General features: G+C 38.6%; 1 protein-coding gene across 1 annotated transcript; it reads right to left on the bottom strand.

Annotated features, from left to right (window-relative positions):
* Positions 1-2,941: 2,941 nt before the first annotated feature.
* LOC113441089 (aldehyde dehydrogenase family 3 member B1-like) lies at positions 2,942-18,505 on the bottom strand. Its single transcript, XM_026707888.2, has 10 exons — positions 17,781-18,505; positions 13,634-13,796; positions 12,521-12,631; positions 10,625-10,745; positions 10,410-10,495; positions 9,318-9,399; positions 7,947-8,333; positions 6,951-7,117; positions 4,637-4,736; positions 2,942-3,543 (listed from the first exon to the last, which is right to left on the bottom strand). The coding sequence occupies exons 1-10, from the start codon at positions 18,137-18,139 to the stop codon at positions 3,362-3,364; spliced, it is 1,758 nt and encodes a 585-aa protein (XP_026563673.1). The 5' UTR covers positions 18,140-18,505; the 3' UTR covers positions 2,942-3,361.
* Between the last annotated feature and the right edge of the window lie 3,343 nt (positions 18,506-21,848).

The raw sequence follows: 21,848 nt of genomic DNA, 5'->3' as shown, positions 1-21,848 counted from the left end.
GTGGCTCTTCTCAAGATAAGGTTTGCACTCGGTCGAAGGGTGGGGGCCAGCAGGTGAGCAGGCCATGTCGGTAGTGCAGCTTTGTGTTCCCATGGAGCCTGGATTGCTTTGGGGGGAGTGCTTTGCGGGGGGAGACATTTCTCTGGGGACCACCAAAACTTTTTTTGCAGATCACCAGTGGTCCCCAGCCCACCAGTTGGCGACCACTGGGCTAAGGCACCCCAGAGAGATCCAATTTTTACTCCATCTGCAGCCACAGCAGCTCATTTAGCAACTTGCAGCACAACTTACTAAACAGGGTTGTTGAAGGAGGATGGAGCACTACCAATGTGCCTTGAGTTTCTGAACAAAGATGGGATGTACACACAGCCTGTTTGTGTGGCTGGAAAGGGGCACGCAAAGCAATAAAAAATATTGAGGCTTTTCTTCATGCATCTTAAATATGTTGCTTCTTTAAGAACCATATGATGATTCCTTACTACGGAGGGAGGGAGGAAAGGCAAGACTGGCAGGAAACTCACAGAATCAAGATGTCCATTAGATGACCACAGCAGGAGCGCAACCACAACTGCAGCCACAAATCCCCCATTCATGGGAATGACCCAACGTTGTGGGTCCTGGATTTGGGGCAAATTCTGTAAGTTAGCCAGTGTAAGGTACCTTGATTGAAAAACTGTTGCCCTATGATTCACCATTTCATTTAGTTAATGGTAATGACAAGAAACTTAGTCGTACATAGATCAGGGGTCGGCAACAATGGCAACTTTGTGACCTGTGGACTTCAACTCCCAGAATTTCTGAGCCAGCAGCATGACTTGAGTATCAATATTGTCATCATAGGTAATGTGCTTGTGAAGAGAAACATATTTTGGAATCCATTCCATGGCATGGCATCTCTAGTGGGAGAGGCAAGAACATCATTTTTTAAAATTTATTTATATGATTTCTGTATTCGTCCATCTCAGCAAATTACTCTTATGGCTCACAATTCAGGATTTTCTCAGGATCTCCTTGAATGAATATTGTGCTGCCCCAGCCAGTCTATGGGAATTGGATAGTTACTTAGGAATTATGAGCTGTCCCCTATAGGGAATGCATCATGATAAATGTAGTTAAAGGTATCCTGGGAAATGTAGTTTATGTCACGTGGCCACATCTGTAATCCTGATTGGTCACTAAATTGACCCTCAAGGGGTTGGGGGAGGCTTCCCTCCATTCTTGCCTGCACTCATGAACTGATAGCAGCTTTTCTACTGCTGTGAGATGGGTTAGGAGATAACCATCTTTCACCTACAAGGCAGATTTACAAAGGGATTGGTCATTAAAGAAGAACTTTGTCACAAACGTGAGTAATGAAGATACCTGATGAACCAATAAATGTTCTTTGTTATGGACGTCTTGTTGAGTGATCTCTCTGCATCTGTACAGTTTATGAATCCACCTCTGTACAAGATACAGAAAAAATATAATTGAAACTCATGTCACAATGTGTAAAAGCTTTAGATATGTATAAAAAATAAACCAACAACCTATAATAGCTTGAATAAAAGGTGCTATATTGATTTAGAAAGCTAAAATATTATCTAACTATGAAATGAGGTTATCTAAGTTGACAGAAGTAGTATTTATATTATGTGTTACCTGGCATTGGTTTTGGATACTTTGCTCATATCCAAACAAGACTTCCATCTAATTTAGTCCTTTTACATTTTCAAATCATTTTTATGCTCTTTTTTCCTTCTATAAATTTACATTTCTGAGGCACTCTTTTGTCTTAAGCCAAGCTGTGGTTTAATTGTATTGTAATATCTTCCCCAATATTCTAGTCCCCACCCCCTCAGTAAATGCAATCTGGATGGAGATACTGTTCCTATAGAAGTCTTATGTTATGACTTCTTCATTCTATTAATGCAGTGTTTCTCAACCTCATGTTGGGTGGACTTCAACTCTCAGAATTTCTCCAGATAGCATACTGACTAGAAGAATTTTTTGGAGCTGAAATGCCCAGCTTAAACTTGCAGAGGTTGGAAACACTGTACAAATGTTTTGCAAAAAAGAGGATGCATCGTGGTCAATCACTATTAATCAATGATTCAGTAATCTGTTCTATTACTCTCTGAAAACCTCTTGTACCCATTCAAGAAACACAACACTGACTGGCTGTGATTTACCTGCTACTGTCTAGTAAGTTATTACTTCCTTTAGAATGCCAAGGTGCTGTTTATTTTTATTGTAGTAAATTGCTTACACATTCACTTGAGTATTTATTTACTTCTTTCTGTTGCCTTTGTTCACCAATATCTATATTTCAATCAAAAGCTCCTGGTTTAGAAATTAATTGTTGGTTAATTTTATTAAGTAACACACTATGTCAATTGAGAGCATTGTTAAATAATTAGACATCTATTTTCAAGTTTTAATGCAAGATATTTATTGCAGAAGCAAAACATTTACATGAAAATTCAAGGTTGCAGGAAATTCCAGCAAGTTTGCAATTAGGAGATTTACATAAAAATAAGTCTCTGAGTTTGATAGGACATAATATAGTTCTAAATTATTATGCTTTGTGCTGGGTAGTGGAATAATGGAATAATGAATGGAATAACGAATGGAATAATGGAATAATAACTGAAACACTGATGGAATAATGAATCTGAACTATAACTGTAGAGAAATGTATTGAAAGAAATATAATTAATGAGGGCATATCTAGAGCATCCAAATATACTGTAGAAAATGCATTGTTGACAGAATATATTTATGTATAACAACTGGCATTAGCTTAGCTTTGAATTTCTTTGAAAATTAAATTGTTTAATGGATCAAATATTTAAATATTCACAAAGAAATAATTTGATTATTTCACAAAGACCATTTATGTTGCTATTCTTATTGTACAAATATATTAATCAGAATCATTACTTCACCGTACTTGTGTTTTTAGCAAAGAATCTAATGCTTATAAACTTTGAAGCAGAATTGGCTTTAAGTGTTAAAATCAAGATGAAAGTTTACCCAGAAACATTAATTAATTGTATAATGAGTCCTTGCTGGAAATGAAGATATGTTCTGTACCCAAAACTGGGCAAAGAGAATTGGAGAGTGTCCCTAAGTTTTCTAACGACTACTAAATGTTGAATTTATAGAAGCTGATACAAGATAAAGAAAAGTCATAAGATGCAAAGATGGTGAAAATAAGGTTTGTCAAACAGAGAGCGCCTTTGAAGGATCTTTGAAGGTGATGAGGCAAAATTCTAGGACGAGCTAATAAAGGCAGGAGGGAATCTCAACTACACCAAAATTCTTGATTGAAGTTCTTTAAGAATGCAGGTGATGTGATTCAAGGCCTCACAGGCTAATTTCACAACCAGTGGCGCCTGATCTCCATAGCACAAACTATTGCTCTCAATTTCTTATTGCTGTACGGAGGATAGCGCATTTTGTTCATTAGCTCCAAGCCCATGCAGCGCAAAAGACAGCCACGTAAGTGAGTAAACGTATCGAAAGAAAATTTGCCATGGTATTGGCCAAAGCCACTGTGTCCTGCAATATTAAAAAGGAAAAATTCAGATCAAATCTAGTTATTCTTTTTCATCAGGCTGGAAATATCTGTCCTTAAAAAGGTTTTTCCCCATAGTACTTAACTATAAAAGGTTTCATATTCAAATGGATATTTTTAAAGAAGAGACTAAAGAAGAGAATTCAGTAGAGACAAGCAAAGCTTGATTAGATAATAATTTGGTAGCCTGCTAGGTTTCATGATCATTGAACTACAGCTGCCTTAATCTACAATAAAATTAAACTACTGCTTTTTTTGATATCTATCTATCATGATATCTATCTATCATATCTAAAAATTAAACAGAAGTTAAAGATGCACATCAGTTCAACCATGTTTTGTAGCCAAAATGCAATATTGATTTATACAGAATATTAACCTATATTTAGTATAGTGCATTGGTAGGATTCAACATTTTTTACTACCAATTCTGTGGGCATGGCTCGGTGGTAATGGCTTGGTGGGCATGGCAGGGCAAGGATACTGCAAAATCTCCATTCCCCCCCCACACCGCTAACCTTCTTTCCAGCTCTGTTCTCCTGTGCAGGGCAACAAAAGAAGACCCAGCCAATGAGCTGGGACTCGTGAGGCAGAGAATAGATGGGGGCAGGACCAGTCAGAGGTGGTATTTGCCGGTTCTCCAAATTACTCAAAATTTCCGCTTCCAGTTCTCCAGAACTGGTCAGAACCTGCTGAATACCACCTCTGGTATAATGTGTGACCAGAACCGGAACTACTTAATTCCGTTGAATATTTTTGATCTTGTTAGTAGTACTACTTACAAAATAAAAAATGCAAGCCCTCTCTTTTTATTCCCATTTAGCAGTATAATGTAGTCCACATTTCCAGCCATCTCCTTTATTTATAAATGACCACGTAGCTTATGTACAGTGGGATATTTATTATTTGGTCACATTTGATTTAATCTGCAAATATGTTGGACATAGTAAAAAAAATGGACTCTTAATGTCTTTGAATGAAAAAGATCAAGTGGGAGATCTTTTCATGTTGAAAGGTAAGGATAAGGCTGCAGGGTGGGAAATGGAAACAGTTTAGAAGATAAAAGGCTAATCTTACCTATGCCACCATATGGTAGGGCAATCGATGTTGCATGGATGCCAATATCATTACCGCAAAAGCCACCACTGCTAGTGTGATCCAGTACCTGGTTCACAACCTATGAAGAAAAAAAGAATAGAAGAGTATTAGGCGTCCCATCCTTAATCTTACAAACACGAGTTCCATCAGGTCCCAGGTCTATAATAATAAGGGTCACGATACAAACAAGGGTCTTTAACCTTTGGGCCACTACAAACATTTTGAATTTGAAAATGTATCGCAGACACACTCACAAAATGACTAATATTGTAGATGTATTAGGCATTTCCTAAAAGTAAATTGAAAGGCAAAAATAATCTTTTATGAATCTTAGTAAAAAAAAATAAATCAAGAGATTGAAAATGCACATGACCTGTTTTAGAGTCATCCACCCTGATTTCTAATTCCATGTGCTAATACAGAGCCAAGAGTGAGGCATGGAAATAAAAATCACAAGTTTGGTTAACACAATCGATGCTCTCACTCGAGTCTAGGACAACTCACCACAGCCAGATCGGCATGGGTAGGTGGATGGGCGCGACCAGATGGGCACAGATGGGTGGGCATGGTGGGTCAGCACAGAGTGTGCATGTCCAGGTTGGCATGGATGACTTGGTACAGATGACCCATGGCGGACACAAATGAATGGGCCGGGTGGGCATAGATGGGTGGGCAAAACCTGGTTGGCATAGAACAAGTTTCCACAGCCAACTGGGTGTGAGGACAACTTAGTGCCTCACCAGAAGAAACATCAATCCATAATGTGCACTAGAGTACTGTAGTGGTCAATCTGCAGCCCCTGAGAACAATTTCCCCATTATCCTCTTCTTCCTTCTCTGGCTGAACCTGGCCCGCCTTGCCAGCCTGGCTACTGCTGAAGGAATGCATCATGTAAGGTTCCCCCACCCACCCACAGCCAGCCAGCTAGCATAGTCCCAAGCCCTCAGCAACCACCCGCTTGCTTGCTGGTAAGAAATGGAAAGGGATTGTGGTGGGCTTCTCTCTTCTTTTCCTTGGAGAGTTGCAGAAAGAACTATGGCATGCTGATCTGCCAAGTGGAGAAGAACCCTAGGCAACTAGGCAAGTGTTTGTTGAGGGCTTGAGCCAACAAGGGACCTCTAGACAGCTTCCTTGATGCATCCCTTAGGAGCAGCCAGGCAGGTGAGGCAAGGGGGGGCCAGGCCAGGCCTGGCCAGAGGAGGAGGAGGAGGAGAAGGAAGAAGGCAAATGGGAAAGTTGTTCTTGGGGCCACTGGATTGACCACTGCCAAATTCCAGTGCATGTTAGGGGCTGATGTTTCTTCTGGTGGGACACCTGGTTGTCTCCACATGCAGTTTCCTGGGGAAACTTGTTCCATGCCAGTTGGGTCATGCCACCCATCTGCACCCACCTAAGCAATGATGAGTCATCCTCACCAAGTCATCCATGCCAACTTGTTTGCGCCGACCGCTTTGTTCTACACTGAGAGGGTCGTACCCACACACCTGGGCCAAGTCAACCACTCTGATCTGGTCATGATCACCCATCCATAACCACCTATCATGTGCCAACCTGGCCACTGTGAGTCATCCCATTCTACTCTCAACCAAGGCGTTTACATCATAAACTCAGGAGTTTCTCTCAACGTCTCTGTTCCCAGATAAAGAGAAAGACTGTGCTTTTAAAATGCATAGGAGACTCCTGAAGTATAGAGCAAAAATATCAGTGCCAAATTCTGAGGAGAGGGGAATGGGGAGAATCTCCCCATTAGCTCTGATAAATAGTTGAAATTACCTCCAAAAGGCTGGGGGATGTCCAGGGACAAAGAAAGAAAGGGCTTTTCTTCAGGAATCCAGTGCAACTGGAATCTAGAAGATTGCAAACCTCCAAAGGATTCCATGTGCCCCAGAATGTCTGCACAGGAGCTCTTATGGTACAGTAGAAGGGAAAACATTACTATCTATACCAGAACAGCATAGAGAAATTGTTACCTCTTCAGCAATGGACTGGTGGTGAGAAGGAGGCTATTTTTTTACAATATAATCTTTAAAATGGTACTGTGATTTGCATTATGGATGTGTAGATGAGCCAATTATTTTTTAACATTGCCTTATTAGTAAATAATCAAGGGTAGAATTGGATCATCCAGACTGTATTACCAGTGGGCAAAGAATTGCTACCATGTTGGTTCATCACGGTTTACCACATAAACATATTTTGAAAATAGTGCAAGTCTTCCCTTTTGGCCACCATGGATGGGGTTATGGGAATCCAGCTTCTCCCACATACAGTATGCTGTACCTAAACAGTATACCTTGGAGTCAGAGGAGAAGGCATACACAGCTAGTGGACGTTCTCTGCAATTGATGAAATCTATGGCTTCTTCCATATCTCTCACAATGAATATTGGCAGGATGGGTGCAAAAATTTCCTCCTGCATGACTGGATCGCACTCTTTCACATCCACCAGCACTGTGGGAGCTGTAATGGGCAAAAAATCACATAAAGATCTGTTTCTTTTATGTATTATAACTTTATTGTCCAACTTAACTAGAGTTTTAGCTTTCTCCATGACTACATTTCCAATACGCAACCCCCCAAAACATGTCTGTCTTCTTGCTTTATTTAAAACAGATTTTCCCAGTTTCTCACTTGCCAGCTCATTAAACTTCAACTTTCAAAATTACCCTGTGTGGCCAATGACAACTAAAGTTCAATATATTCTGTAAAAACCAACTTGGAAGGGTGATCTAAGCCTTAAATCTCTGATAATACACTTCTTAATAAGATTGATTGATTCTATGCCACCATCCTTTTCAACTCCTAGTGACCACACAGATTTTATCCAACGTACATAGATAAGTAGTACAGTTAGTCCTTGACTTATGATAGAAATTGACCTCAGAGTTATAGTTGTAAATTGTGCCTGTCATTGAGCAAGTCATAAATTGACAGACTCAATTTTACAGACTACTTTTTTTGCAATGATAATTGTGAACGTAAAGATTGTTAAGCAAACTTAGCAATTGTGTTAAGCAAACATAGTTTGCAGTTGTGTTTTTTGCCAGAAGTAAATGCTAGTTTCGGGGGTGGGGGGCACACATGGTGATCACATCAACACAGGGTACTGCAGGCTGGTTGTCAGGTGCTCAAAAGGCAATCATGTCACCACAGGTTGTAAGTATTTTGGGGAGGTCCTTTGTAATTTTGAATGGTTGATAAATAAGGACTTCTTATAATCACAACATGTCTTCCTGTCTTTCCCAAACTCCAAATCTAATCTTCCTCCAGTCCTAAGTTGTGTACTCACCAATATAACGCTCACTCTCATCGGTCTCTCCACCAATGGCCACCCGGCCACTTTCCAGCAAAGCTCGGGCACGCTGGAAATGCGCGTCATTGACCATGCGGCCAAAATCAGGTGATTCCTTGGGTTCATGGCCAAAAAATTCACAGATAGCTTGGCGCAGGCAAGGCAACAACTTTTCTTGTACTTCAACTGTACAGATCACATAATCTGGTGCGATGCATGTCTGTCCAGCATTGACGCATTTTCCCCATACAATTCGGTTGGCTACATTCTGGAAATTGCAGCACCTATCCACATAACAGGGACATTTCCCCCCCAGCTCTAGAGTCAATGGTGTGAGATGTTTTGCTGCAGCGGTCATGACGATCTTTGCTACATGGTTATTCCCTATAGAGATATGGCAAAATTTAGATCAAGAGAGAGATACAGCATAACTCCCATCCAGTACCAGAGTTCACAATTCTGAGCTCAAAAACCATCTGTGTTGTTTTATTTCCCTCTAACATTCTTCCATACAGATCTGCAAAACTCCACACAGATTTGTTGTTGTTGTTTAAATTCATTAATAGTTGGCAAAACAACTGATTTCAGTGTTTCCTACATTTTATTTCATCCAATTTTGTTTTGTCTGCAAAATTGATAATTCTTCTTTCAACTTCCTCATTTAAGTTACTGAAAAGTATCAGTTTAGAGCTAGAATGTATTAAGGATCGTCCATTAAAATCCCATGTCAAACTGTTGTCAAATTCCTGTTAAGTATTGTAAGGGAACCTAGAGCTGTTCTGGCAGTGAAAGAGAAAAGCAGAAAATCTGAGAAAATTTATGTGGGTTGAAATGAAGTACATTCATTGTGCGGGGAAGAAACCAAAACTGATCCTTTTCATTATTTCCAATAGCTGAAGTTCTGCATCAAGCATAGGCTTTTTCCTACTTACAGTATGACTACTCATCTTTTCTACCAGTTGTGGGCAAGATCTACAATCTGGAAGCTGTTGACAGGCAAAGTTATAAATCCCACATGCAACAGTTTTCCTGGCCTAATTGCCATTAACTCAGATAGACAGATAAAGCTACTTAACCAAGAATCAGAGCAAATTGCTCAATATGCAGTGCTTTCTAGAAAGGCAATGAACTGCAGAGATAAATTTTACTGCCCATGGGGGCAGGATACTAAACCATGATTTTAGAGAAATTATCTCAAGCTTTCAGTTTCAAGGATGGTGCAAACAACTGTAAATGCAGGGCAGTTGTGGAATGCCCCAAAAAGCAATGAATATTGCTTACTACACTGTTTTGTGCAGACATTAATGATGAATATTTTTAAATATAACTAAAAGAACATGAAAAGGATATTCAAGAAGAGAAAATTACCTGTATAGAAGATATAATCAAATTTATTTTCCAGTAATTTTTCGGTTTCTTCAGGATCAGCTGTCACCACAGCAAAGGTTTGCTATAAAATAGAAAAGTTCATATTCAATCAAACTAGCCTCCACATCACACAGGTGGAGTTTTCTGTCCCTGAAACACTGCAGGTCAAAAAAGCCTCTTGTGGGCAATTTGGAACACAGAAATGATGCAGTAAATTGAAAATAACTAAGATTTTTCTTAAACATTTTAATTTTAAAATGAGATGTTTGCTTTTGGTGTATGGTAATACAGGTTGTCCTCAACTTATGAATGTTATTGAGCCTGGAATTATATTTGTAAGTGGTGCTGATTAAGTACATGATCACATGATTATGTCTGATTTCATGACCTTTAATTACAGCAGTCATTAAGCAAATTCAGTGGCTATTAAGTGAATACATCGTCTGCAATGGGTGTTTTTTGTCAGAAAACACAGATTTTCAGCAAGAAAAACCATAAATTCCTAACATGCAACTGCCGGATGCTGCAAACAACTGTAAATGCAGGCCAGTTGTGGAGTACCCAAAAATGCAATTATTAATTTCTGCATGGGGGTGGAAAAGAAGCTGTGCCTGACCATCGGAACTTCAAATCTGGCTTGTAAATAGTTCTGGGATGACTGGTAGGATTCCTTTTTTTATTTTTGTCTAATCTTCCTATGAGAGTGGAATTGTCTTACATTCATAGTAATTTCCTAGCCTCATTCTTCCTCAAATTATCCCAAAACGGGTTTCCATTAAAATAACAATCTATAGTCAGTTTACCACCCTCAGAAGTTTACCATCCACCACAATCCAAAAGAAAATTTGGGAATGGGGGATTTCAAATGAGCTGGATGGTTGTAAATAATCTGACTCAGCTTCCAAAAATACATAACAGTTTGAAATTAGTTCAGAACCAGAGGGGTGTTTTTTGTTTTGTTTTGTTCTTGAAGGGGGAATTACAGTTAAAATGTCTAGGAAATTAAGGCAAATGGCAGAGGAAAAGGCAAATCCAAAACCCTCTGTTTCATTCTGATTTCTTAACAAAGTAAATTGGAAATGATGAACTCACTGGATCCATATAACAAGGCAATGCTTTTGCAAGGAGCCTTTCGGTGCAGCTGCTTAATTCTGAAGGCTTGAGAACCACACAATTCCCTAATATGGGGAGAAGATACTTTACTGAGGTTGCAACAGATAAACAGCCATCACATGTCTGTAACTCTTGGAAGAACACAAAGGAGATGTAATATCTAAAATGAATTGGAGATATAACTTGTTACTCACCAGCTGCAATGGCACCCACAAGGGGCATCAAAGTAAAATGGATAGGATAGTTATAGGGTGCAATGATCAGCACCACACCATATGGATCCTTGCGAATGAAGGCACAATCCATCAGTGTCATCTATAAAAGCAAACAAACAGAAAAATCCATGACAGCAATTGGGTGAAGTAGAAAAGGAAATTAATAGATTATTTTGTAAGAGTAGAAATGCTTGATGAGCTACAAAATATAAAGCCATTTGATGCCTGCTTTCAAAATAATAATTGCAATGCATATGAGTTAATATTGTTTATCCTCTCCTTTGTCTTTTTTTTTTTAAGGCAAGGCTTTAATACCACAGACATTTGAAAACCTGTGCCAAAGTGTTTTCATTTTCAGTCATGTATGCTTGATTTGTTTGGCTAATACTTTGTTTAATATCTGTAAGATTCCATCTCAATATTTACACCAAGTATTTCTGGTATAAAAAAGAACTCCCCCTGCTAATTGATTATGAGTGTTTATTTTGTTGCAGCTTGGGAAACTGACACAAACACAGATGCATTACTATATCATGGAAGGGAGGGTCCAAAATAATGATCAATTTTAGAAGTCCTATGAATTGTGAAGAATGTATTTTTTTTACATTTGGAGGAGAGGGTTAAGGAATGGAAGGACCCCATTAGGCTTCAAGGCTTTAAACCTCCAACTTTCCCCAAACCCATCTAACAACTGCAACTCAACTACATGTAAATTTAATACCAAAATCAAGGGGAAAGGCCAAAATGTTTGATCTTATGACACATTCCACAGGGCTCTGGGGACATCAGGGAGCAATATCATTGACTTTATATCAAATATGGGATTTTAAAAATTATATTGAAGGTCAATCTCCATGATGGCTGTAAGGAACTTGTATCAGTTGTAGATAGGGCCAAAGAAACCATTCAGGTTAGGGCAAATCCAAGCATGACTAGGTTAATGATCTATCACTGTTGTTGTACGTACATTGAGAGTTTATGCACCAGAAACAAATTCCTTGTGTGTTTAATCACACTTGGCCAATAAAAAATTTCTTTTCTATTCTATTCTATTCTATTCTATTCTATTCTATTCTATTCTATTCTATTCTATTCTATACGTGGGTGATTCATTCTGATCTTTTCTTCTTTGTGGCACCCCCTTTTCTCTCTCTTCTAACAGTAGGTTTGGCAACTGCTGTTATTCCTACTAAAAGCTTGAATCAACACCTTGCAAAGAACTCTGAAATCAGGCCATTGGCTTTACATTCCTACATTTGCCTAAATATGCACGTAAAACATAAGAATAATTTCACACATAACACTTAAAACATTTTAATCTCTCTTGCACTGTGCACTGATGAGATTGCTGATCATACAGACTAGAAAGCAAACAATAGATATAGGTAACTAGGATTAACTGAAATATGAAGATTATAATTTGATTTATTTGAAGGGTAGTACATTGGAAAAGTCTGTTCTAAAGCAATGCGACTTCAACTAATTTAAACTGGAGTGCAGAAATTATCCTTAAAAAGCAGCAGGAACTTGTTCCTCTGATGGCAGAAAAAGTATGGCCTTAAAAACCCTCATTTGGAAGTTGCCCCAGAACCTGTATATATCAATAACATAATATCAACCTGTTACATTAAATTACAGGTCTGGTAATTCCCAAATACCATGGGAAGGGTAACAGGTAAGGAAGACAGAAAATTAAAACTCCCAATAGCTAGAGATTTGTCTTCCAAGATGAGCATCCACCTGTTTTGAAAGGAACACAGGTAGAAAGCCCATCTTCTGTTTGATGAAATAATGCATCCTGTAGATTTGCATCCCAGTCCAACATAGAACCATTCCTTTCCATTTGTTCTTCGCCCATTCTGTTTAACTTCTTACTAGATTCTTGTGCACATTTTCATCCTTCATCCAGCAGCATAAGTTGTTAAGAGCATTGGCCAGTTCATTTCTGACCAACAAAACCTCTGTGAACTCAGTTTCAAAGCAGGGCTGGGGAGGAGAAAGACAAAATGAGGTGCATCAGTGATGTCTCTACTGAGTATAAGAAGTGAACTGTGAAGCAATTCATCGAGCAAAGTTGTGTCCCATTCAGCACATATTCCTTTATCATGCTATCATCCCAATTGATTCCAGAAATTGAATGTTTGAGCTTTACACCAGGACATGATACTAAGCTTAGTTCAGTACTCTTTACAAGAGGTAGATAGAGGTAGTATCTTATAGCAGTTCATTTTGTGACCGTTCAAACTTACAACAGCCCTGAAAAAAGGGACTTATGACCATTTTTCACACTTAATACCATTGTGGCATCCCCTTAGTCACATGATCAAACTTCAGATGCTTAGCAACTGGTTCGTATTTATGACATTTGCAGTGTCCTGAGGTCATGTGATTGGCTTTTGCAACTTTCTGACAAACAAAGTCAATGGGGAAGCCCAATTCACTTAATACATGGAACCAACTTAACACCTTCAGTGATTCACTTAACAAATGTGGATCAAAAGGTCGTGAAATGGGGCAAAATTCACTTAACAAATATCTCACTTACCCACAGAAATGTGAGGCTGATAGTAAGTCAAGGACTACCTATATTTAACCCTTAATCAGGCAGAAGGCTTGCAGACATACTCAATTGCAAATGAAGCCATATATTGTCAAATTATTCACTATGCAAAGAAATCAAAGTCTTGATAAGTTTAGACTTTTTCTGCCCACTTTTCTGAGATAATATATATTTGGCTGTACTCAATCATTTTAGGAGAATGGTCAACTATGTTTACATAACGATTTTCTGTAGACTGATAATTTCTGCTTGCCACCTTGCTAAATTCAGCTCTCATGGCCCATACATTGTTTCCTGTTCATAACTTTTTCATGGGAAATCCAGCAAAGAGAAAAATGGAATAGCTGCGCCTTATCTATTATGGCAAACAGGTCCATCTGCATGTTCCCTCTGAGCAGCCAGAGGCTCTGGATGGGAGGCTTACTGACCTTGTGTAGGTCTTCACACAGGGCACGCTGGATATCTGCCTGCCTTTCATCCAGAAAGTGGCATAGGGCCTCCAGTTGATGGATCCGATATTCTTTTGGATGTGTCTTTCCTGTCATCCAGGCAGCACGTAAGCAGTGCACTAGGTCAGCGTAAGGGTTTGTACTAGGAGAAAACAAAAACCCATAGAATCAAAAGAGTTATAGAGGAGTCCCACTCTTTTTATCATTTATGTTAATCCTGATCCTGCAAGGCAGAGTGTGCCCTGGAAGAACCGGATGGATAATCATGTTGTCTTTCTTTACTTTACTAACAGAGTCTGGGAATTTCTGCCATGACTTAATACCTTTTGGGCTTCCCAACACTTCATACAAAGACTTCTACTTCAGAGAAGACTCAAAATCATATTTTCCCCTTTGACCCACACGTGTCTCATTCTTTTTCTAAAGAATGTCATCCTCTTGGGCCACAAGCAAGAATATCTGCTGCCATACTTTTCTCATGGTTTTCTTACAAACTCAGGTGGTCATTTGCAGATACTAATCAAAGTATTTTCTTTCATGTTTGGGATCAAAATATAAAATGTTGATGTAGTGGAACATAATCTAACTTCTTAGGACAATTGTATCCTTGCTCGGGCTTCCAGCCAGTCATACTCACTTCTAGCTTGAAGCAACTTGCCCCAATCTAGTATCCTTTACAAGAGGTAGTTCACAATTCCCATCTTCTCCAACTACTCATGATTTTGATCCTTTTGTCAGTCTATCTGCTGTTTTATATGCCAAGCAGTATCTGCATTATAGACCCTCTCTCAGGCATGGCCTTTTGCACATACACTGTGCAAAAGATGCGCTCAACCTCTCTTCCTTTTCCTCCCACTGTCCCGGATGAAAAAAAACTGTTCTTTTAAAATATGAGAACTGAACTCTGGGGCACAGAGCCAATTTTTTATATGTCTGAATTGGGAAAACAAACGGAGCATACTATCTCTTCATCCGTTCTGATAAATGGCTAAATTACCACATTAAGTCCAGAAACAAAAAAGCAGAGGACATTTCTTCAAGATTCAGGTTATTAATAAGAAACAGGTAGCTGGTTTAGTTAGATATTGCATGAAGTTGCAAGTTCTTTCATTTCTGATAGAAATTTTTTTATGCTACTCTTATTTCACTACACAGGTGTGCATTCTATGGGTTTTCAGACAGAGTCCAAGATTTACTTTATAAAATTGAGAGCTGATGTATAACTTGAAAGCTACCTTTCTCCTAAAATCATTAATTACAGCAGATCAGCCACAACCTGTAATTTGCTACAAGCATCTTATATATTTGTGTAAACCAGGCTTATGGATCATATATTCTGAATATTTTTTTAAAAAAAGTTTAATTTTTTATGAGATTGACAACCGAGATGATCCATTCTGGTCCAGAATGCAGCTGTGTGCACAGTATTATGTGTTCCAAGGGTTACCCATGTTATATCTCTATAGCCCAAGCTGCACGAGCTTCCAGTTTCCTTCTGGATGCAATTCAAAGTGCTGGTTATCACCATTAAAACTGTACATGTCATAGGGCCTGTTTATTTGCAGAACTGCCTCTCCCTAAGAGTATCTGCCTGTCCTACCATATCCAATAAGCATTTTATCCCCTGAAATTCTATCACCTCATGGGACTTCAAAAGTGTGCTTTTTCCATGGCTGCGCCTACTTTATGGAATGCTCCATTCTTTTTAGCTTCAGAGAAGGTCATCAAGACCATTTTTTGAAACTCTAGGCACAAGAATAGAACAGAACAGAATAGATAGAACGAAATTAGGTAATTGGAACTGGCTGCAAAGCAACCAAAGTGTAAGATGCAGGATTTTTGCTTTTGTTTGACAATTTTATTATTTCATGATTATGTTTTACAGTTTTTATTTTTATTTATTTTATTTATTTATTTTGTCAAGCATGCATTTGATAATATATATAAGTATAAACATGATATTGCTGTTGTGAACAGCCCAGAGTTGTAGCCCAGACAGGTAATCGTACAAATCTTCTAAATAAATAAATAAATAAAATCCCTTTATAAATGAAAGCTTGATCTACCTTACCTATAAATTAATTTAAGTTCTCCATAGCACTTTTTTTTTCTAGTACAGATACCAAAAGCCTGAACAAAGCTTGTCTGTTAAAGAAAGAAGAGTGCAGGTAAGCAGCAGAGCAGTTTGGCCAAGGACAAGCAGACTGTACATAGAAACCTACGGATTCAGATCAGGTTGATGCAACTCAACTGCTACATCGAAATAATTACTTTCACAAGAGTTCCTATTGTGAGATTAAGGCTGTTGAATCCCATTGGTTTGTTCACGTTGGCTACAAAGAATTACAAAATACCTTTCAAGTCAGTGAGCAGTGATAAGCTGCCAAGATGTTTGCAGAGCCTTCCTTGAACAACTACAATTCACATGCCTGAAGTTTGCTAGAGTTACAGGTGTCACTCTGCATTTCCCAAGCTTGGGGATGAAGTCCATTGCTTTGTACCAGGGAAAGTAATTCATGCAGAAGAATAGTTCATATAGACAGCCATTACAATGATCTTTATAAATGCAAGATGCTTTTATCATGCATCACTCATTTTCTCAGTTACCCTGATTATTTTTATTTGCCTGACATTGCATTCTGCACAATAGGCAGGCAGGCAGGCAGGATGGACAATGATTCCAAGAAGAGATGAGCAATGTTGGAAAGAAGCAAGACAGAAACTATTGAATGTCTGCCTATTGCAGGTAATCCTCAGCTTGCAAGTATCTATTCAGTAACTATTCACAGTTAGAAAGGCAGTGAAAAAAGTGACTTATGGCCTCCCAAAGGTGTTTGTTCAGGAGGCAATTGGACTTCCTTGTTTTTTTCTTTTGAAGACATTTTGCTTCTCATCAGTGGTAGGATTCAAAAAATCTTACTACTGGTTCTGTGGGCGTGGCTTGGTGGGTGTGACAGGGGAAGGATACTGTAAAATCTCCAGTCAGAAGGGGTATTTGCCGGTTCTCCGAACTACTAAAAAATTTCCACTATTGGTTCTCCAGAACTGGTCAGAACCTGCTGAATACCCACCTCTGCTTCTCATCCAAGAAGCTTCTTCATCTCTGACCGGATAGTGGGGAATGAAAGGATTTATATTCCTTGCAGACAACTGGCAACTGCATCTTTTTAGAGGGTGCAGATAGAGGATGCAGATTATCAGCTATCTGCAAGGAATATAAATCCTTCTATTTCCTACTATCCTGTCAGAGCTGAAGAAGCTTCTTGGTTGTCCTTTGGGACAACCATGACCTGGATTACTGAAAATCTCTACAGACTTTTGATTTATGGCCTGTCTTCACACTTAATGACTGTTGCAGCACCCCCTTGGTGACATTATCAAAATTTGGGGACTTGGCAATTGGGATATATTTATGGCAGTTGCACTCAGGGTCATGTGATCATGATTTGTAGCCTTCGACAAGCAAATTCAATGGGGGAAGCCAGATTCAGTTAACAACTGCACAATTCACTTAAAACTACAGCGATTCACTTAACAAGTGTAGCCAAAAGATCATAAAATGGGGCAAAGCTCATTTAACAGCTGCTTTGCTCAGCAATGGAAATTTTGGGCTCAATTGTGGTCATAAGTCAAGGACTATCCGTATCTTGTTACTACAAGGTAGAGAGCTGTTTTTTTATGTGGAGAGATTATATTATCCCAGGTCTAAATCTTAACGTTCTTTTGTAAGGTATAAAATGTGTCTTTCTTCATCTCTGCTCCTCTTGTGAACACAATTCTAAATACTTTCTCTGGATTCAAACATCACGTTAGCCGATAATGTGATTTGTTCTGTTTTGATGTAGCATCTTATGTGAACTCTGCCACAAGGGTTTTAAGCAATGTTTACAGCTTAGCATGCTGTGTGAGCAACCTTCTCACTATACCCTCAGTTAATCCCTACACTCAGGTGAATGTTCTTCTGATTCATCTCTGTATATGATTATATGTGCCACAGAATCACACGACTCTCATTCTTCTGTTTTACCAATAGAATATGGCACAAATTGAGCTCAACAGAAAATACACCCTAGTAATCTGGAGGGATATCACCTAACCTGTTTTCCTCCATTCCAATCTTTTTTACCTTTCTGGGTCTTGGCATTCGGTGGAACAGTCCCAGGGTCGGTGGCACTTTGGATTGGGTATCCCTGAGGAGTACCTCTCTGTGGTCCAACTTGGGTTTTCTTGTCTTCTTCTACCTTGCCCTGACCATCTACTGGCAGTATCTTGGGGGTTTTGTGGTTTCTTCATATTGGGATATCCTGAGCTGCTACTTTGCATGTTGTCTTCTTGGCTGGTCCAGTCCTCAAGCTTGCTCTGCTTTCGGATAGTCTGCCTCCCCAAACTTGCAGTGCTCTGGGTGCTTTCATCTTCAAGAGGAATTTCATGAACTTTGTGTTCATCCAAGGTAGCATCTTGCTGGTCTTCAGATTTCCTGGACATGTCCTCAGTTTTGCGTTGTCTTACATTTGACTGTTCAAGAAATACAATTGGCTCTATTTCTCCAGCTAGAAAAAGAAAAGAAAATAATCAGGCATGCTCTTTGCTGCTATTAAATCCTACACCTTTTCCATGTATAACTGCTAATCAGGGGTGGGATTCCAATTTTCTAACAACCGGTTCTGTGGGCGTGGTTTAGTTGGTGGGCGTGGCTTGGTGGTCATGTTATTGGCTAGGCGTGCTCAACTCTATATCACTCACATCGAGGCATGCATCTCCTTGCCTGGCCTCTCATGACTGTGGGGATGCTGCAACAGTTGTAAGTGTGAAAAATGGTCATAAGTCACTTTTTTCAGTGCCATTGTAACTTTAAATGGTCACTCCACACAAGCAAAGTACCAGCAAAGGAGGGGGGAAAAACTCCAGAGAAGTTCCAGAAAAGTCTAGTCCTGCCAAGAATGTAATAAGGGTTAACAGAGAGGCAGTTTCTGTAAGCAACACCAGAATGTTTCCTTCCTGCCTTCCTTACAGGATTAGGCCAGTAATTTCTTCCAACAACCGGTTCTCCAAACTGCTTAGAATGTTAACAACCGGTTCTAGTGAATAGGTGAGAACTGGTAGAATCCCACCCCTGCTGCTAATGTTTACTACTTCTGTTAAAAGGGAATAATAGGTACACTAAGCACTAAGTCCATTTCAGGAAGACCTTAATTCATTAACACTAGTTTAGGTCCATGGATTCACCTCTATTATATTCTATATTGAAGAGAACTGGATTTGGAGATGTAGTCACAGGTTGTGACATACTTCAGGGCATTCCCTCCTAGTAAATAAAAATTACATATATTTTAAATTATCACAAATATTTTTGAGTGCAAAGGGAACCAGCCCGGTAGGAAGTGAAATGAGATGGTAGAATCAACAATATCATTTGAGTGTATTGAGCGAATGATGGTTTTAAATGGTGTAGTAAACTGCCTGCAGATTTTACTGAAAAGTGGCATTGTAAACCATTGGGTAGAACAATTACATTTACGCTTTGTTTTTAAACTTGCATCTCTCTCTCTCTCTCTCTCTCTCTCTCTCTCTCTCTCACACACACACACACACACACACACACACACACACACTAACTAACCTGCATTTTGAAATTATACATATCATTCTGCTGTTTTTGTAGCCCAAACTTCCACAACTGGTGACTTCCAGACCAGTTACACTGAACTGCAATTCCCCGAATTGTGAGCAAAAGTGCTCTTGCAGAATTTTGGGAATTGTAACATCTACACATTTGGAAACTATTGAAGTGAGAAAGGTTGGTGACTGTAGGAAACAGATCAAACCAGCTATGGATTCAAATAGCAAATTGTGTGTGTAAAAGTATTTTAAAATTCAGTAGGAGCTTTTGCCATACTTTCTATGACTGCAGTTTGACAAAAGAGCTAACAGATTCTAACTGCAATTGAAGAATGATACCAAATTTTAGAAATATGTATAAATTCTCGTCCTAAATAAACTAAACTTAAGCCAACACTAATTCCACCTTTGCCACTTGAATGATATTCCATAATAATAGATTTTCAAAAATAGAGTAGAAGAGCTTTATAACTAAAAAGAAAAAGTATAATAGAAGCATATGCTATAATAATATGGCTCCTTAAATATGGTGTTTAAGCTTCTAAATAACATCATGTGTATCCATGTGTATAATTGGATGGATGTTCTGCCTTTCTTTCAAGGAATTATTAAAACATTTATAGGCGTTATTCTCTTTTATCTTCCTAGTAACTTTGAAGAATGCTGACTTACCCATAGGCATCCAATTAAAATACCAGGCTAGAGTGGATATCTTCAGTCAAAAACCATTACTTATCTCTGGGTTAACAATGCTGAGATTTATTTTGCTTCTTTGGATTTCCATAACTAATATCTAGAATTTGGAAATATTACATATGGCACAATATCTGGTCACATTCAGAAAACAGATCCCACCCGATTAAGAGAGGCTACTGAATTAGGGAACAATAGTTGCAGCTCAAGCCCAAATACATCATAGTATACTTTTGAATCACCTGTTAGTCACCATTCTTCTGCACCTGCCTGGCAAGCCAGAAATAACCACTTAAGTTATTATCAACTCAGGAACAACTGTCAAGTTTATGCATTTAAAATTTATCAAAGATCAAGGAATACCTAGTTTTAACCTCTGCTGATAGTTGAAACTATTCATGGGCGACCTTTACATTCAGGACCAAACCCAAAATTGGCATATGTTTGATTCGACAAATACATGCAAAGGTAAGAAAAAACAACTATATATAGGTGTAGACAAGGTGAAATTTAGCTTAATGTCAGTAACTGCAAGAAGGATCTTGGGAGTCCTAGTGGACAATCACTTATGAGCCAATAGCATGTGGCAGCAGCTAAAAAGCCAATGCAATCATTGGCTGCATTAATAGAGGGATAGAATCAAGATCATATGAAGATTTAGTACTGCTTTACAAAGCCTTCATAAGACCACAATTGGAATACTGCATCCATTTTGGGTCATGACAATATAAAAAAGATGTTGAGACTTTGGAAAGAATGCAGAGAAGAGCAACAAAGGTTACTAGTGGACCAGAAGCTAAAAGGTATGAAGAATGGTTATAGGAATTGGGTATGTCTAGTCTAATGAGGGGGAAGGATTGTGTGGACATGATAGCACTGTTCCAATATTTGAGGGGCTCCTACAAAGATGAAGGGGTCAAACTATTTTCCAAAGCATCAAAAGGCAAGACAAGAAACAATGGTTGGAAATTAACCAAGGAGGGAAGCAATCTAGAACTAAAGAGAATTTTGCTAAAGGTGAGAGCAATTAATCAATGGAATATCTTGCCTTCAGAAATTGTGGGTGTTCCATCCTTGAAGGCTTTCAAAAAGAGATTGGACAACCATTTGTCTGAAATGGTATAGGGTCTCCTCCTGCTCAAGCAGGGAGTTGGACTAGAAGACCTCCAAGGTCCTTTCCAACTCTATTATTCTATGTTCTAACATCAAGAATTGGTGGAGTTCTACTTAGCATGAATATCTTTTTCTGTAGTTTTACCCAATATAAAAAAGGGGCTAGGTTTCACTAAACCTTTTGCTGATGCTGCTTGTCTTGGTACTGGGTTTAGTAGGGAAGATATTACTGTTTTTGTACAAAGTAAGTGTCTTAAACCGTTGAAAGAGTGATAAAGTGGTTGTTACTAAAGCGGCAAAACTATTTATTTATTTATTTATTTGCTTTGTCAATCGCTTACAAGATAATAGATATAAGTATAAACCTGAGTAAGAAAACAGGAAATAGGTATGGATAAATGGGGACAATAGAACAGGGACGGTAGGCACGATGGTGCACTTATGTACGTCCCTAAAAATGATAGCATTTTCTGTTTCAATTCTGTTACGCATCTTGTTCGGTAAAATTTTGTTATAAATTAAATTTAAAATTTTTAAGTGAAGCCTATTCCTGTGTATTTAATTAGTTATAAACCAAAAGTGTGTTTGCATACAACAGATTTATAAATCAAGTGCAATTTTATAAAAGGAGCTAAAAGGAATGTTGATATTGCATCTTTTATATTGTATTTAGTCTTCAGATTTCATTGAATCTTGTGCTCCTTTCTTTTATTTTCAAAAAGCAGGCTGGATTATTGAAAAAAAAAACCCCACTATAAATACTCTAGAG

Source organism: Pseudonaja textilis, chromosome 1 (genome assembly GCF_049901715.1).
Source record: "Pseudonaja textilis isolate UNSWEBS1 chromosome 1, rPseTex1.2, whole genome shotgun sequence".
NCBI lineage: Eukaryota > Metazoa > Chordata > Lepidosauria > Squamata > Elapidae > Pseudonaja > Pseudonaja textilis.
The sequence above is the reverse complement of the archived record's forward strand: the minus strand, read 5'-3'. Positions and strand labels throughout refer to the sequence as shown.

What these genes read in the sequence shown, in the direction of transcription:
- LOC113441089 (XM_026707888.2), bottom strand. Translation starts at nt 18,139, where the DNA reads ATGTCCAGGAAATCTGAAGACCAGCAAGATGCTACCTTGGATGAACAC. An exon ending in TGTGTGAAGACCTACACAAG is followed by an intron (nt 12,632 to 13,633) that starts GTCAGTAAGCCT and finishes TCTCCTCCCCAG; the next exon opens with CCCTGCTTTGAAACTGAGTT. An exon ending in TGCCTTGTTATATGGATCCA is followed by an intron (nt 9,400 to 10,409) that starts GTGAGTTCATCA and finishes TCTATTTTATAG; the next exon opens with CAAACCTTTGCTGTGGTGAC.